At 41.3% G+C, this 15,461-nt stretch overlaps 1 protein-coding gene across 4 annotated transcripts; it reads right to left on the reverse strand.

Annotated features, from left to right (window-relative positions):
- Positions 1–1,598: 1,598 nt before the first annotated feature.
- On the reverse strand, positions 1,599–10,426 carry LOC115203103 (ER membrane protein complex subunit 10). 4 transcript variants are annotated; one of them, XM_029767496.1, is made up of 8 exons: positions 10,281–10,426; positions 7,081–7,147; positions 6,848–6,960; positions 6,640–6,750; positions 6,352–6,536; positions 6,114–6,204; positions 2,504–2,604; positions 1,599–1,883 (listed from the first exon to the last, which is right to left on the reverse strand). In XM_029767496.1, exons 1-7 carry the CDS (start codon positions 10,374–10,376, stop codon positions 2,515–2,517), a joined length of 753 nt encoding a protein of 250 aa, XP_029623356.1. In that variant the 5' UTR covers positions 10,377–10,426; the 3' UTR covers positions 1,599–1,883; positions 2,504–2,514. The 4 variants fall into 4 exon arrangements, with proteins under 4 accessions (XP_029623356.1, XP_029623338.1, XP_029623347.1 ...); XM_029767503.1 differs by having other exon boundaries at positions 1,756–1,840; XM_029767478.1 differs by lacking the exon at positions 2,504–2,604 and having other exon boundaries at positions 1,599–1,840.
- Positions 10,427–15,461: the final 5,035 nt, after the last annotated feature.

Raw genomic sequence — 15,461 nt, forward strand, 5'->3', positions numbered from 1 at the left:
GATTTTTCATTCAACAAAACATCAGTGGTTAGTTTGAGAGAGATTGGAGAGCTTCAGTGACATAGATATAGGTCAGGTATAACATTCAAAATCATATTAATTCAGATATATTCATACATTGTTATATTTGTATTTCATACTTCCATGTACCAGTGGGCTGCCACTAGAAAGAAGACAGATTTTTCTGATATAACTTTCCCCACGTTGCTTGAGTGTTTTCTACTGTCATATGCCTTCCCACCTGACAGTGGCATATCTTTTTACTAACAAATTACTTTGTCGCTCTCTCCCTTCTTCCATTCAAGCTCTCCTTTTTCCTTCAGCTGTCCTCGTCACCTCATCCTTTCCTTTCTCAAGTTAACAGAGCGAGGTGGGAGGAACATGGGGATAAGGTTGAGGTTAAAGGTTTCAGGGCAGAGCCTAACATAATGCTGTGTGTTTGTAGGACCAAAGTGGTAGCTGGTGATGTGGGGTGGGGGGGCAGAGGACACTAAAGCGATGGAGCTCAACACTGAGCCTCTGAAAATAAGGGGCTACACCTCACAGCTGTGTACATAGACTAAAAACAGACAAATGAACGTTGAGGCTGACTGACGAGGGGTGGCCATGTTGACACAGGGGTTCCAGAACATTCTGTCTCTAAAGCTATACTGCTGGCATTCTACAATCCCCCTAGCCTGACTCATTCTAATAAATATGACGGAGAGGAGAAGTGTGATTGGAAGACAGAGAGTGAGAAGGGTAGAGACCAATTGGGAGATGGGTAGAGACCGAGAGGGAGAAAAGTGGTAGAGAAACAGATGGAGAAGGGTTGTAGAGAGACACAGGGGGATAAGGGTGGTAGAGACAGACAGAGAGAAGGGTGATAGAGACACAGATAGAAGGGTGGTAAAGACACTGAGACATCGTGAAACTATGGCTTAGAATTCAGCAAAGATGAGATGGGAGTAAAGGCAGTACCAGAGAGCCAGGCAGAGAATTGAATAGATGGCCAGCAGAACGATTTTCACAAGGGACAGAGTAACAGATCAGAGAAGAAATTTGAGGAGAGGGGTTGGACTTAACCAGTGACTCAATAGTGTCCTAGCAACACTGTATTATTGGACTGTGAAGCATGACTGCATTGATGTGGTTTTATGTGCCCGCTTGAATGTGCGTGCCAGTCAAGCCATGCAATAAAATAGAGATTAATGGCAGGACAGGGTATGTGATCTGAATGACAGTTCTCTGACACTGCAATAGCTAAACACATAACACACCTTATTACACTACTGTCTACAGCTATTACACAATGTACTTAAGAATTACCACAAACAAAATGCTGCAAATATTGTCCATGGCGACATGTTCACGAAAGTGACAATTTCCCTTTGTCATCCTCCATCGAATTGCGTTAACGTTGAACGAATCTTCAATAAGGCATCATTCTGGATGGGCAGAGAAAGAGGACATCTAGTGATGTAGAGAAGACTGAAAACTCCCATTTCTCAGCGTCCCCCCCACCCCACTCTTGAATATATATCCAGTGGCATCATATTGGCTAGTGGCATCATACTGGCTAGTGGCTATCAAATACCATAGTCAGACAGACACAGTTATCAGGTAGTAATAAATATTTTATTTTTCCCATCACTTCAATATTAAAAATGAAGTTCATGACATACGTTCAAGGTTAGCTCATCTGTCCATATTAGTCTATGTGTAACAGTGTGTTGAATGATGTGCATTTCTCTACATAATTATTTACAAGTAGAAGAAACTGCTCCACGTAAATCATGTTGGCATGGCGATCATCGGCCTCCTCCATTAGCTGCTCCACCCCCGGACTGATCCTGAGCTCCTGACATCATCAGGAAGAGAACAAGGGGAACAATGTACATCCACTGGAGAGAGGGAGGCAAATGTTCCTGTTATTATCAAATGATACAAGATGTTAATCTAACTCAGGGTAAGACTACAAGCTGTGATTAGTGATGCTTCTCCTGCACAACAGTCCCACAGTTTCATCCTGTTCAATGTCCACCTCACTCAGCAAACGAGAGAAGGATAAAGAGTGGCTGAGAGTGAGGTGAACAGTGAAGTGAAACACATCTCAGGGTCAATGCCAATGTGTGTGTAAAAGAAGGAGGCACAAAATGACTGTGGTGATAATAATCTAATCCACTTTAGCAATGAAGGTGTGTATGTTGTCCAATCCTATTTTACCAGAGTGCTTCAGCTTATTACTAATCAATGGGACACACCTGGATTCATTAAAGGTCTGCAGGGACAAAATAAAACTGATCATTAGCACTGGATCATTAGCATTGACCTTGAATGACAAGGACAGGAGGGACAAACAGGAAAAATGATTAGTGAAAAATGTTAGCATTAATCAAATCAGTGAACAGTATAACACATATATACATAAGCTTGCAAGAAGCAGAAGAGACACAGAGCGCAGCACAGACATAGGCTGACATCCCAGAGTGAGTTGCTGAATGAGCCAAAGTGAGAACAGTACTTGAGTGGGAATCAGCTCTGCTGCTCTTCGGCTCCCCCTGCTGAGGGTTGTGCCGAACTGCTGGCCATGAGGAAGATTGCACCTCCCAGAATCAAATACCACTGGAACACAGCACAGCATAGCACTAAGTCAACAAACGGCACAGCACTGAGTCAACAAATGACACAGTCACAATCAGCAACACAGACTCATAGACAACAGCACTGATTAAACCAAACACAGCAATGGAAGCACAGCACATAAAACAACACAGCACAGAGCCCTATACTATGAACACGGTTTGAGCAGTTAGTGAGGTAACGTTGGTCAACTGAGTTAAACTCGGGATAACTGGTACCACGGAAGTGGCTCACCTTTTAGCCAGGTACATTTCTATGGCAACAAATCCTTCAGAACTCAGGGCTAACTCCATTTATCCTGAATGAAGTGTGTGAGCTGCGAGTCGAGGATTAAAGCAATCAGATTCACTCCCTCTCGCAAAGATTGCGTAACCATCCCCTTCATTTGAGGAAGACGACTTTGTGTGTTAAAATACGTAGAGTTAGCGGCAGGCGGACAACAATATCAACCGTCGTAGTACGGATAAAGCCTGTGCTGGGATGTGAAGCTAACTGAAGCTGGCTAGCTTTAGAAAACCCCGAGTAGCTTCAAATCGTAGCATACCCCTCAGGACAGGACATATCCGGATTGGCTAGGGTTAGACAAAACAAAAACAACATGCAGATATACACTGAGTATACCAAACTTAGGAACACCTTCCTAATATTCAGTTGGACCCCCCTCTTTGCCCTCAGAACTCAATTCATCGGGGCATGGACTCTACAAGTAGGGCTGTTACGATGACCGTATTACTGCCACACCGGCGATCACGAGTCATGATTACAGTCAAATTCGACGTGACCGCTTAGTCACGGTAATTAGGCTTCTCCAAGCTCTGATGCTGCTGATGGTCATTAGTAACCTACCAAACTTGCCAACTGCCTGGTACTCTGCTCTCTATTGTCCCTCTAATCACTCTTACATCAATGCAAATGTGATCGAAAATCAAATCAAAACACTTAATGAGAGCCCATGCGCGTGATGGCCTCTATTAAAAAGAGGAGGATCCCATCAGCTTTCTATAGGCTAGGCCTACTATATTTATTTCTCAACTTTCATAATATTAAGCACATTGCTTCTCTTTACAAAGGAAGTATAGCCGACCTGGCTGGCAAGGAAATGAACCACGTGAAAATCATCCTCTATTCAAGTGCATAGATGATGTATTTTTTTCCCCTGCCCCGAGACCGGTGCATGATAATGGTACATTCTAAATCAAAACTAAATTTCACACAAATTATTTAGTATATGTAAAGACAAGAATAAATCAAGAATAGTCTGATGGGTGACAATATTAGCCTATCACTTGTGAATGATACCCAGTTTGTGTGCAGTAAGGAAAGAAACAGCACATGCCTTTTTTGGGGGGACTTTTTCAAATCATAGTCGCACACATCATGTAGCCTGGCCTATATGTTTAGTTGTGATACAAACCATATCAAAAGTTGCCAAATAACTTCTTAAAATTAAGCATATTAAATCAGCTTTACAATGGGTTCAGGGCCTAACTGGCATACATACGCAGCATGTGAGTCAAGTTTGGGGGAAGACAATTTTCACCATAAAAATACACCTTTATAAAAAACGTTTAAAAAGCATTAAATGCATAATCGCATTTGCGGTCACCTTTGAGAATTATGTTTTCCCACTAATGGACATCCACACTTACAGCCTACTGCCATGTGCACATTGCTGCGCTTATAATGTGAAGAAATGCCTAATAGTTTAGCAACATTTTAAACTAAATGTTCTGATCTGTTGTGTCAGCTTCATTACTTAAAAAATGTTTTTTTGATGCTAGTATTCATTTGGGATATATCCCATCCCACAACTGTCCCAGACTATTTCTGGAATATTTATTTCTCGCACAGAATAGGTACATTTTTGTACTATGGGGGATGGTAGATTGACATAGGCGAGTGCTTTTGCTATTCGTTAGGCCTTCTCATCTTGTTGGCTGACGAAAAGTAAATGTGGACAGTTCTTTCAATATGCGCCTCGGAATTGGATAAGGACTCACACAATGGCGTCCCCGAAGTGTCTGTCTTCACTTGTAGCCTGTGAGAAAGACATGATCACGTGACGGAGAGCCATTTGAGTGAGAGGTGCTTTGGATCATGCAGCCGGGAGAAGGGAATTATAATTATTATATTCAGCCCAAGGGCACAACGGCCACTGGTGGCAATGGCATGGATTTTTTTAGGAGCAATACGGCCACACAAAGGGGATGCTGCCAGGAAATTCGAGGCATTATGAAGTGCTTGTCAAATTGTGAATGAGACTGACTTGTGTACAGCCTGCGCAAGAAACAAAGCAGAGCTCATGTCTTTCATGCGACTTTTTAAAAATCATCATTAGAGTCGCATCATGCAGCCTTAGAATGTATTACAAATCAAAACATATAGCCCAACATTTGTATCACAACTAAAGTTACAAATATCTCTAAATTAAGCATATAGGAGGAGTACCTGTTTCTTTGTCAATTGCTCAACACAGAATCCCATGTGCGCACTCCTTCAAATCAAAATATCCTTTCTATTTTATTCAACCATGTTCAACTATATTCTACATATTATAAAATAATATAAAATAATGCCACAGAATTCTAAGCAAATCGTGTCTGCTAAATGAACTAGTGCAGCCCACAGCCATATGGCATAGCCAGATCAGGGTCTAACACTCAGAGTATGCTATTCTGTTCTGAAATAGACCACATTTTCTTCATATCATGTTTCTTTAGACCTGTCTAAAATAAATAATGGATTTATTGTGATGGTGTAAGCTATATTACATGGATTTATTAGACTTTTTCAAATGTAGATGTTCCAAAGATCTCCATCAGTGGTTTGTAGGCTGTGTGTGGAAGACAGGAGATGCTAAATGTGTTTATGTTAATTGACGGTAAATTACCGTGAGACCGGCAGTTATTTGCTTGACAATCACCGGCTTATGAAACGTTATTACCGCCACAGCCCTATCTACAAGGTGTCGAAAGCGTTGATGTCCTTTGAGTGGTGGACCATTCTTGATACACACGGGAAAGTGTTGAGCGGAAAAATCCAGCAGCGTTGCATTTCCTGACACCAACCTGTGCGCCTGGCACCTACATACCCTGTTCAAAGGCACTTAAATCTTTTCTCTTGCCCATATACCCTCTGAACGGCACACACACACACACACACACACAAAATCCATGTCTCAATTGTCTCGAGGCTTAAAAATCCTTCTTTAACCTGTCTCCTCCCCTTCATCTACACTGATTGAAGTGGATTTAACAAGTGACATCAATAAGGGATCATAGCTTTCATCTGGATTCACCTGGTCAGTCTGTCATGGAAAGAGCAGGTGTTCCTAATGTTTCGTACACTTAGTGTATATATAACGGAACAGAGCAGCTTAAGACTGAACAGCAGAGCAGAGTTTAAAAGACTTGAAGAGCCCAGGGATAGACCCAATAGACGGTCATAACGACACAGTGCAGGACAAACCACAGATGTCTATGCACACTTACATATTTAGCAAAGAAGGATTTCTGCTCCTGTGGCTTGCCTCTCTTTTCATGTTCTATGTCCATTTGTTCAATAAACAGAGCAGTCTCCGGCCTGGGGGAGAGGATGATGAAGGATATTGTTAGACAGAGAAAGATTGAAGTTGACCCAAAAGAGTTAGAAAATCAAATAAAATCAAGATTTGATAGAGCCAGAACCATATTTCTGTGACCAGAACATCAACAAGGACTGAGGACTCACTGGGGTGCATTGGTAGGCGCTATGATGGTCAGCGTAGTGTTAAAGGCCTCCAGATCAACTTCGTCCTCCACCTCTGTCCCCCGACACGCGCCTGGAATGGTCACTATGGAAATGCCGATGAGGTAGCCAGAGACATCAGTGTGGAGGGTGATGACATCGCTGAGGTGGGACTCAACTAAAGAGCACTGAGGGAGACAGAGAATAAACAGATATGTTTACAAAAGACAATGCCAATGAGGTGTGTTGTCTTTTTAATTTCAGCTTGCTATGAGGGTGAGACACACATACCGCTCTGACGAACGCCGTCAGGTAGCCATCCATCTGGCGCTCTGTCTGCCTGTCTGTCAAAGACACTCTGGGCACTCGGATTTTGTACAGACCATCCACAGCAGCCACTTCCTGTGTCAGAGGGACAGGAGGGATACAGATTCAGAACAAAATCCTGATTGCTGACAGTAAACTCCAAACCACATCTGCCTCTCCCTTCCTCTCCCACCTTCAGAGTGTTCCTGTCCTCCTCTGATAGCTGGCTCTGGGAGAGGGACACACTGGTTTCCCTCCCACCCCTTAACTGCAGAGCTCCACGCACACGGAACCGAGATACATCATCTGAAAGAAACAAATGGTATAACACATGATGAGCACCAAAATCATGACCTCGATATCTCCTTCATTTGGTAAATGGAACCTTGAAGAAAAGCGTATCACAGTTAGACAATACATACTCACCAACTTCAAAGGAATGCTCAAGAGGGACAGAAAATCCACTGAAGTCTGTGTCCAGCCCATCACCAGTCTGTGGAGAAGGAAATAGATGCAGTTTTACTAGAAAGAATAGATTCCGACTCTTGCTTACAAGTACCCTGTGGTTGGACAAGCTTCCTGTTTAGATTAAGACACCGCGGAGCCGGAGCGAGATATGGCTTGGAAAACGTACCTCAATCCACAGAATTGTGTTGTACTACGAATGATCCAATTATCCCAAATGTTACACCGAGAATTTTTATTTTTTAATGGCAGTGTCTGTCAGCCAATCAGCTCCTTTTTTGTGTCCCCGACAACAACAAAAAAATTGGTTGACCAAGAGTTGTCTGTTCTTTCGACCCATCGATTGACACATCCTATGTGTTTCAACTATATGCACAGAGCCTGTCTGATGCTTTTAGCGAACTGTTTGATGAAACAGTTAAGACACAAATGACTAGAGGGAGTCCGAACGCAATTGATTTGATTGTGCTGCCTGGCTCAGACTTGCTGCGCTGTGTTAAAAAAAAGAGAAAAAAAAGACAGCGAATGACTGTGATGAGCACCCGTTGTCTCTCTCTCTCTCCTCCCTGCTGCAGCGACCACCACAGAACATCAGTGTGTATAGCACTGTCTGTGTTGCTGAAGCTGCAACATAATTACAGCCATTTCTGACCGAAATTCCTCATTTATTTAGGGAAAACTATCCCTATTCCCTCAACCTGTGCTCTCTTTATGTGACACATGTATGCTTTGCATGCACGTGACGTAACCAATAGGGCCTGACCTATAGTATATCATAATCACATCAATAAATTGGTTATAAGAAACTCTGTACACCTTAACACGTGACAGCAAAATGAATGAAGAGGACATGACAAATAAACTTGAAGCAGGGGAACTTTTACTGGTTGCGCAGGAGGTAAAGGGGAAGCCAGATTATTGGAATAAATTTTGCTAGTTGTGGAAAATACTGGAGATCAAGAAAAAGATGGTATGGAGCAAGTGCTGCGTGCATATTAGTCCTGTGTGTGCCAAACAGGTGCTATTACACTACAATATCATTTTTCGGACCGTTTCGAACAATGTAAACAACACTAAATAAATTAGTCTGTTGTAATGTTTTTTTATGTAAAGACTTTATTACAGCAAAGACTAAAATCATTTGTGAATGCAATTTCAGAAATGAAACGGTTTAGGCCTATTTATTGTTTACGCTAATTATTAATGAAATAATTGCTTGTTATTTTATTTTAAAACTAAAATGCTTGATTGCATTGCTGTGTGATGACATGAACGGATAAATGATTGAGTGATGCAGTAGCCTATATAAGTATTGAAATATAATCCTAAGTAAGTAATGGTATTAAGACTAAACAGGATGCACTCTTTGGCCTACAGCTTGATGGTGGTTGTACAAGGTTGCTATACTAAGCCTACTAATGATAATGACATGACTTATTATTATAAGGATGATCATAATAATAGTAATAATAACAATAAGGAGATCAAGGAAAACGGGTTATTATTATCATAAGTATATTTTTTCGGTCAATCTGGAACAGTGCAAACACTAAATAAAGGATAAATAATACCAGAGAGGCTGGTCTAATAAAAGAAAAGTGTAAAGCCTTTATTACAGCATAGCTAAGATTAAAAACAGCAGAATTTGTGAAATTGTTGGTGCTCACAGAATCAGTAGGCTATCAACTAAACACTCAAATAGGCAACAGAAGCAGGATCTGTCTTACATTTAACAGTTAGGCTATTGATTATAGACCTAATTAAGTTGGGGTTTCCTCTCTCCTCATTTTTCTTAGACAATTAAGGCAAGGGCTGTTTTCTCCTCTCCTAACTCCTCTGCTGCCTCAGCCGCATTGTTCTCAACACCAATATGATGGTTTACTTTGCTATTATGCACATAGCAACATGGTCTAGGAAAAGGCACCAATTCAACAGGCACTGATGTGTTTCAGAACTGCAGACTGCGACCACTATCCAACGTGGGAGAAAGCGCATTTGTTATAAAATAACCATTATTTGTGTTGCACAATTGTTCTTACATAATATAACCATATACAATTTTAGTAGCACATGTCTTAGACTGATGGACTGTGACATTCCAACGGCCTCCACAATGGATCAGTTCACTCAGACAGGTGCGAATTAGACAGGTGTCCATGATTATTTTTTTTACTAAAGAAATCTCAGTCGACCAACAACCTATCAACCAAACAATCGACCAACTGACTAAATGGGGTCAGCCCTATTTTCAACACGACCTGTCATTCCATAATGGCTGCTGTGGCTACTGCTAGCTAGCTAGCATTAGGACGAAAAACGGCAGTTTTCCAGAAAAACTAGCAGTCCTTCACTCTTCTCAGTGTAACAGTTGAGATAATGGGACATTTTGAAGTGTAACGCATTTTCTCATCCACCGTGGTGTATTAACCTAAAAAAGTATCGAAACTATCGCGTAGAATCGGAATCTATTCTGGCTAGCAGTTTTACTTACTGCATTGGCAGTTCCCAGGGCAGATGTGCACTATGGGCTGTAGAACTAATTTGATTGGCTTTTGAAAGTTGGGGGTAGAACATTTTAACAGAAGTGCAGGAGCAAGAAGGAGCAAAAAGTGAAGTTAACTAGCTAGGGCCCCATTGGATGCTGTAATAGAGATATCTACCCTGGGAACAGTTTACAATGAGCTGTTCAGATGTAAGATGACATTTCCACAAATTGGTCCTGACATTCAAACATAGTGGTATTGATCCGAATTCTTCTTGGCTTGATCCGTGCAATATTACAAATGACTACCATGGCGTGACAGAAATTGAGCACCACCAAGGCTGTCAAAGCCACCTACCTAGATAGCTAGCTAACTACGGCTAGCTAAACAACATAATATCAATCTAGCGAGCGTTACTTATAACGCTAATTTTGCTGACTACTTAGCCAACGTTACGTGTTTGATAGACATTGATGAAAACATTATCTGCACAGTAAGTAACGCTGTATTTGATGCATATTGAACGGCTGTTTTGCATTCATGCGTTGTCTTCATTAACTCATTTGGCTAGTTAGCTAAGGTCGGACGGTTAGCAAGAGCTAACAGCAAGCACATTAGTTGTCTAAGTTCATGGAATTAGATATTGGCAAAGAAAAAAAAACAGCGGTTTTGACATACCTTTCTGCCAGTGTTGCAACACGCAAAATCAGCACACAATATAAGTATTGTGGGAATAATTGACAGTAACAAAAACGACCGTGGTACTGAAGCCATTTTGTCGGTCCGTGCGTCAAAGTAAACATGGAACTACGCGATGACGTAGTATACTGGAGAACGAGCACCAACCTATAGTCAACTGCAGGTGGCGATAGAGTAGCGTTGATAGCAAACTTCATGCAGGACTGTTGAAATGTCTAAAACGGGAGATTGAAAAACGAAAGGTGGGCCTACAAAAGGCATGGGGATGGAGCTTAAGACCAAGTTTAGCCATTGTTCTCTCTCTTACGTCTGGCTTTCACAAGAGAAGGTCACGGTTGTTTTATAGGGTGTCCTTCATTTATTTGGCGTGGGCTACGGCCAAACAGTAGCCTGTGTGAAGTTGGGTTAATAAACCGTAAATTTGTAAACTCAAACCTCTATCTGGATAATTGTTCCTTTATGATCTAGTCAGGTAATTTAAAAAAAAAACATTACAGTTCCTCAATGTAGGAAGCAAGCATTTTTGTAAACTTGTGGTTGGCGTGTATTTGAATACATTCTTTATTATGTTTAAAAAAGTCGAATAAGATAGTCCTTTTTAATCTCCCAAAGGGGAAATTTGATAAAACAATAAAACACAACGAAGGACGCACAGACGCTAAAAGCAGAACATCAAACGAATATAAAAAACGAAGTGTTCATGTGACTTATTGAAGAACACGTGATTAGTCTTGTTCAAAACAATGTGTTGCGCTCCCGTTCTTTGCGTTTTAATTTCACTGTCTTAATATTTTACCCTTCTTTTACTAAATAATGTATAGGCCTAGTGTTATCCGTGAGACTAATTATGTATATTATGGACTTCAAATATATTATTTGCTGTGACAGAGAGTGAGGGCGAGCATAATTCTAGTAAATGGGCTACACAGATACACTCACATTGTCACACATTCAATACAAGCAAAAGGCCCAGGAGTGTAGTCATGTATCATCCTGTTTCACTTGGAAACTGTATATTTTACCTTCCTTCCCATGATTCCTGTTTCTGTCTGAAGGTGTGAGCATTCCTTATGGGACATGGCAACTCCCCTGCCATGTGATTCTCTCAAATTCTTGCTTTGAATCCATTCCCTCTCGCTGGGGCTGCCCATTACTCTCTGTCACCACTCTCAGACAATGGTACTGCCTCCTTGTACACCCCTCCATACTATTCTTAGGACAATCAGCACCATGTACACAGCATGTCCCTTCATGTGAAACTGTAGAATGACCTTCAAAAATAATCTGGATGCATCAAGAAACATGAGCAAAATAAGATTTTCATGTAATTTAATCCACAGATTGTTGACATATATTTGAAATGTTTATCTTAAAGCATAAATGAAAAATAATTCATTGAATATGGAATATCTTTGACATTTTGGCCTTACCCAGGCCTCCTTTAAGACTCCATGTTTAATCTGTAGCTGCTACAAAGCAACAATTGGTGTCAACAATCCTTCCAAAAGACCCTTCTAGGGATTACATTTTGTGGAAATCTCTGAAATCATCTTCTTTTGTTGTAGTTTGTGAGGAATCAACCATTAATATCTTATGAGCCCCTACTGAGAGGTAAAGAACCTTGGAAGATCAGAGTGGGTGCACCAGTTGGTGTATGGTCCTTAACATGTATCTCAAATTAGAATTTTAGTGTTAAAAGAATCAAGTGTCAACCTCTACTATGGATCATTCAGTCCTCTCGGGACAGATCTATAGGAGCAGTTCACATCTTTAATATTTCATACATTTACAGTATTCAGCTGAGTTTTATGATAATGGAAATGTCATGTTATGTTCTTTAGTGAAATGTGAAATAGCCTGAATGGAGTTATGTATAGTCATATTAGAAAGACATTGTGTAGTTTTAGATCAAGATCTCATAACAAAACATTAATACGTGACAGAGACTGAGATCTCTTTGCCTCTCATTCACCCCTCCTTTCTTCCGCACTCCAGTTCACCCTCCTTGGACATTGTCATCTGAAGTTGCACACAAAAAAATAGAGGGTCTTCAATCTCTTTCCATCCTTCTGACTCCCAAAATTCTATCTCCCAAATTAAAGTTATTAAGGGCGATTATAGATATTGCAAGGTTATGGGCAAGGTTATGGGCAAGAGCAAATAGTTGTTAGAAAACTCATGTCACAATACTCCGTGTATATTTACTACCATGGACACATGGAATTATAGGCCATGCCAAATGGCTTAGGGTACAGTTGAAGTTGGAAGTTTTCATACACCTTAGCCAAATACATTTAAACTCAGTTTTTCACAATTCCTGACATTTAATCCTAGTAAAAATTCCCTGTCTTAGGTCAGTTAGGATTACCACTTTATTTTAAGAATGTGAAATGTCAGAATAATAGTAGAGAGAATTATTTATTTCAGCTTTTATTTCTTTCGTCACATTCCCAGTGGGTCAGAAGATTACATACACGCAATTAGTATTTGGTAGCATTGCCTTGAAATTGTTTAACTTGGGTCAAATGTTTCAGGTAGCCTTCCACAAGCTTCCCACAATAAGTTGGGTGACTTTTGGCCCATTCCTCCTGACAGAGCTGGTGTAACTCAGGTTTCTTGGCCTCCTTGCTCGCACACGCTTTTTCAGTTCTGCCCACAAATTTTCGATAGGATTGAGGTCAGGGCTTTGTGATGGCCACTCCAATACCTTGACTTTGTTATCCTTAAGCAATTTTGCCACAACTTTGGAAGTATGCTTGGGGTCATTGTCCATTTGGAAGACCCATTTGAGACCAAGCTTTAACTTCCTGACTGATGTCTTGAGATGTTGCTTCAATATATCCACATAATTTTCCATCCTCATGATGCCATCTATTTTGTGAAGTGCACCAGAGACTCCTGCAGCAAAGCACCCCCACAACATGATGCTGCCACCTCCATGCTTCACGGTTGGGAGGTGTTCTTCGGCTTGCAAGCCTCCCCCTTTTTTCTCCAAACATAACGATTACCATTATGGCCAAACAGTTCTATTTTTGTTTCATCAAACCAGAGGACATTTCTCCAGAAAGTATGATCTTTGTCCCCATGTGCAGTTGCAAATCGTAGTCTGGCTGTTTTATGGCGGTTTTGGAGCAGTGGCTTCTTCCTTGCTGAGCGGCTTTTCAGGTTATGTAAATATAGGACTCGTTTTACTGTGGATATAGATACTTTTGTGCCTGTTTCCTCCAGCATCTTCACAAGGTCCTTTGCTGTTGTTCTGGGATTGATTTGCACTTTTCGCACCAAAGTACGTTCATCTCTAGGAGACAGAACGCGTCTCCTTCCTGAGCGGTATGACGGCTGTGTGGTCCCATGGTGTTTATACTTGTGTACTATTGTTTGTACAGATGAATGTGTTACCTTCAGGCATTTGGAAATTGCTCCCAAGGATGAACCAGACTTGCAGAGGTCTACAATCTTTTTCTGAGGTCTTCTGAGGGCTGATTTCTTTTGATTTTCCCATGATGTCAAGCAAAGAGGCACTGAGTTTGAAGGTAGGCCTTGAAATACATCCACAGGTACACCTCCAATTTACTCAAATTATGTCAATTAGCCTATCAGAAGCTTCTAAAGCCATGACATCATTTTCTGGAATTTTCCAAGCTGTTTAAAGGCACAGTCAACTTAGTGTATGTAAACTTCTGACCCACTGGAATTGTGATACAGTGAGTTATAAGTGAAATAATCTGTCTGTTAACAATTGTTGGAAAAATTATTTGTGTCATGCACAAAGTAGATATCCTAACCGACTTGCCAAAACTATAGTATGTTAACAAGAAATTTGTGGAGTGGTTGAAAAACGAGTTTTAATTATCACCTAAGTGTATGTAAACTTCCGACTTCAACTGTATATACTTCAGAATTCACAACGTAGCATAGCCTTGATGCATTATTTGGGACACATACTTGTAATTTATATTTCTGACCTGGAAACATGTTTGCCATGCACATGTATGAATAATGGCACAATGTCACATACGTACGCGTATGCCGCTGAGAGCAGTCTAGGTCAACGTCCTTGAAATGAAAGCACTTATGATTGCCAAAATCTATTCAATCAGCAATTCTATTTTTGTATTCAAGAAGAAAGAGAGAGTGTGCCTTACTCAAGAAAGCAAAAAAGACACCATATTATGGGGCTTTATTAACTGAAATATATATTTTTACATTGTTTACAAAATTATATGTGACATGTATTAATGCCAAAATAACATGCAAAACAGGCAACACTTAAACAACACATCCTAGATCTGAATGAAAGAAATAATCTTATTAAATACTTTTTTCTTAACATAGTTGAATGTGCTGACAACAAAATCACACAAAAATAATCAATGGAAATCCAATTTATCAACCCATGGAGGTCTGGATTTGGAGTCACACTCAAAATTAAAGTGGAAAACCACACTACAGGCTGATCCAACTTTGATGTAATGTCCTTAAAACAAGTCAAAATGAGGCTCAGTAGTGTGTGTGGCCTCCACGTGCCTGTATGACCTCCCAACAAAGCCTGGGCATGCTCCTGATGAGGTGGCGGATGGTCTCCTGAGGGGTCTCCTCCCAGACCTGGACTAAAGCATCCGCCAAGTCCTGGACAGTCTGTGGTGCAACGTGGCGTTGGTAGATGGAGCGAGACATGATGTCCCAGATGTGCTCAATTGGATTCAGGTCTGGGGAACGGACGGGCCAGTCCGTAGCATCAATGCCTTCCTCTTGCAGGAACTGCTGACACACTCCAGCCACATGAGGTCTAGCATTGTCTTGCATTAGGAGGAACCCAGGGCCAACCGCACCAGCATATGGTCTCACAGGGGGGCTGAGGATCTCATCTCGGTACCTAATGGCAGTCAGGCTACCTCTGGCGAGCACATGGAGGGCTGTGCGGCCCCCCAAAGAAATGCCACCCCACACCATGACTGACCCACCGCCAAACCGGTCATGCTGGAGGATGTTGCAGGCAGCAGAACGTTCTCCACGGCGTCTCCAGACTCTGTCACGTCTGTCACGCGCTCAGTGTGAACCTGCTTTCATCTGTGAAGAGCACAGGGCGCCAGTGGCGAATTTGCCAATCTTGGTGTTCTCTGGCAAATGCCAAACGTCCTGCATGGTGTTGGGCTGTAA

This window comes from Salmo trutta, chromosome 1 (genome assembly GCF_901001165.1).
Source record: "Salmo trutta chromosome 1, fSalTru1.1, whole genome shotgun sequence".
Lineage (NCBI taxonomy): Eukaryota > Metazoa > Chordata > Actinopteri > Salmoniformes > Salmonidae > Salmo > Salmo trutta.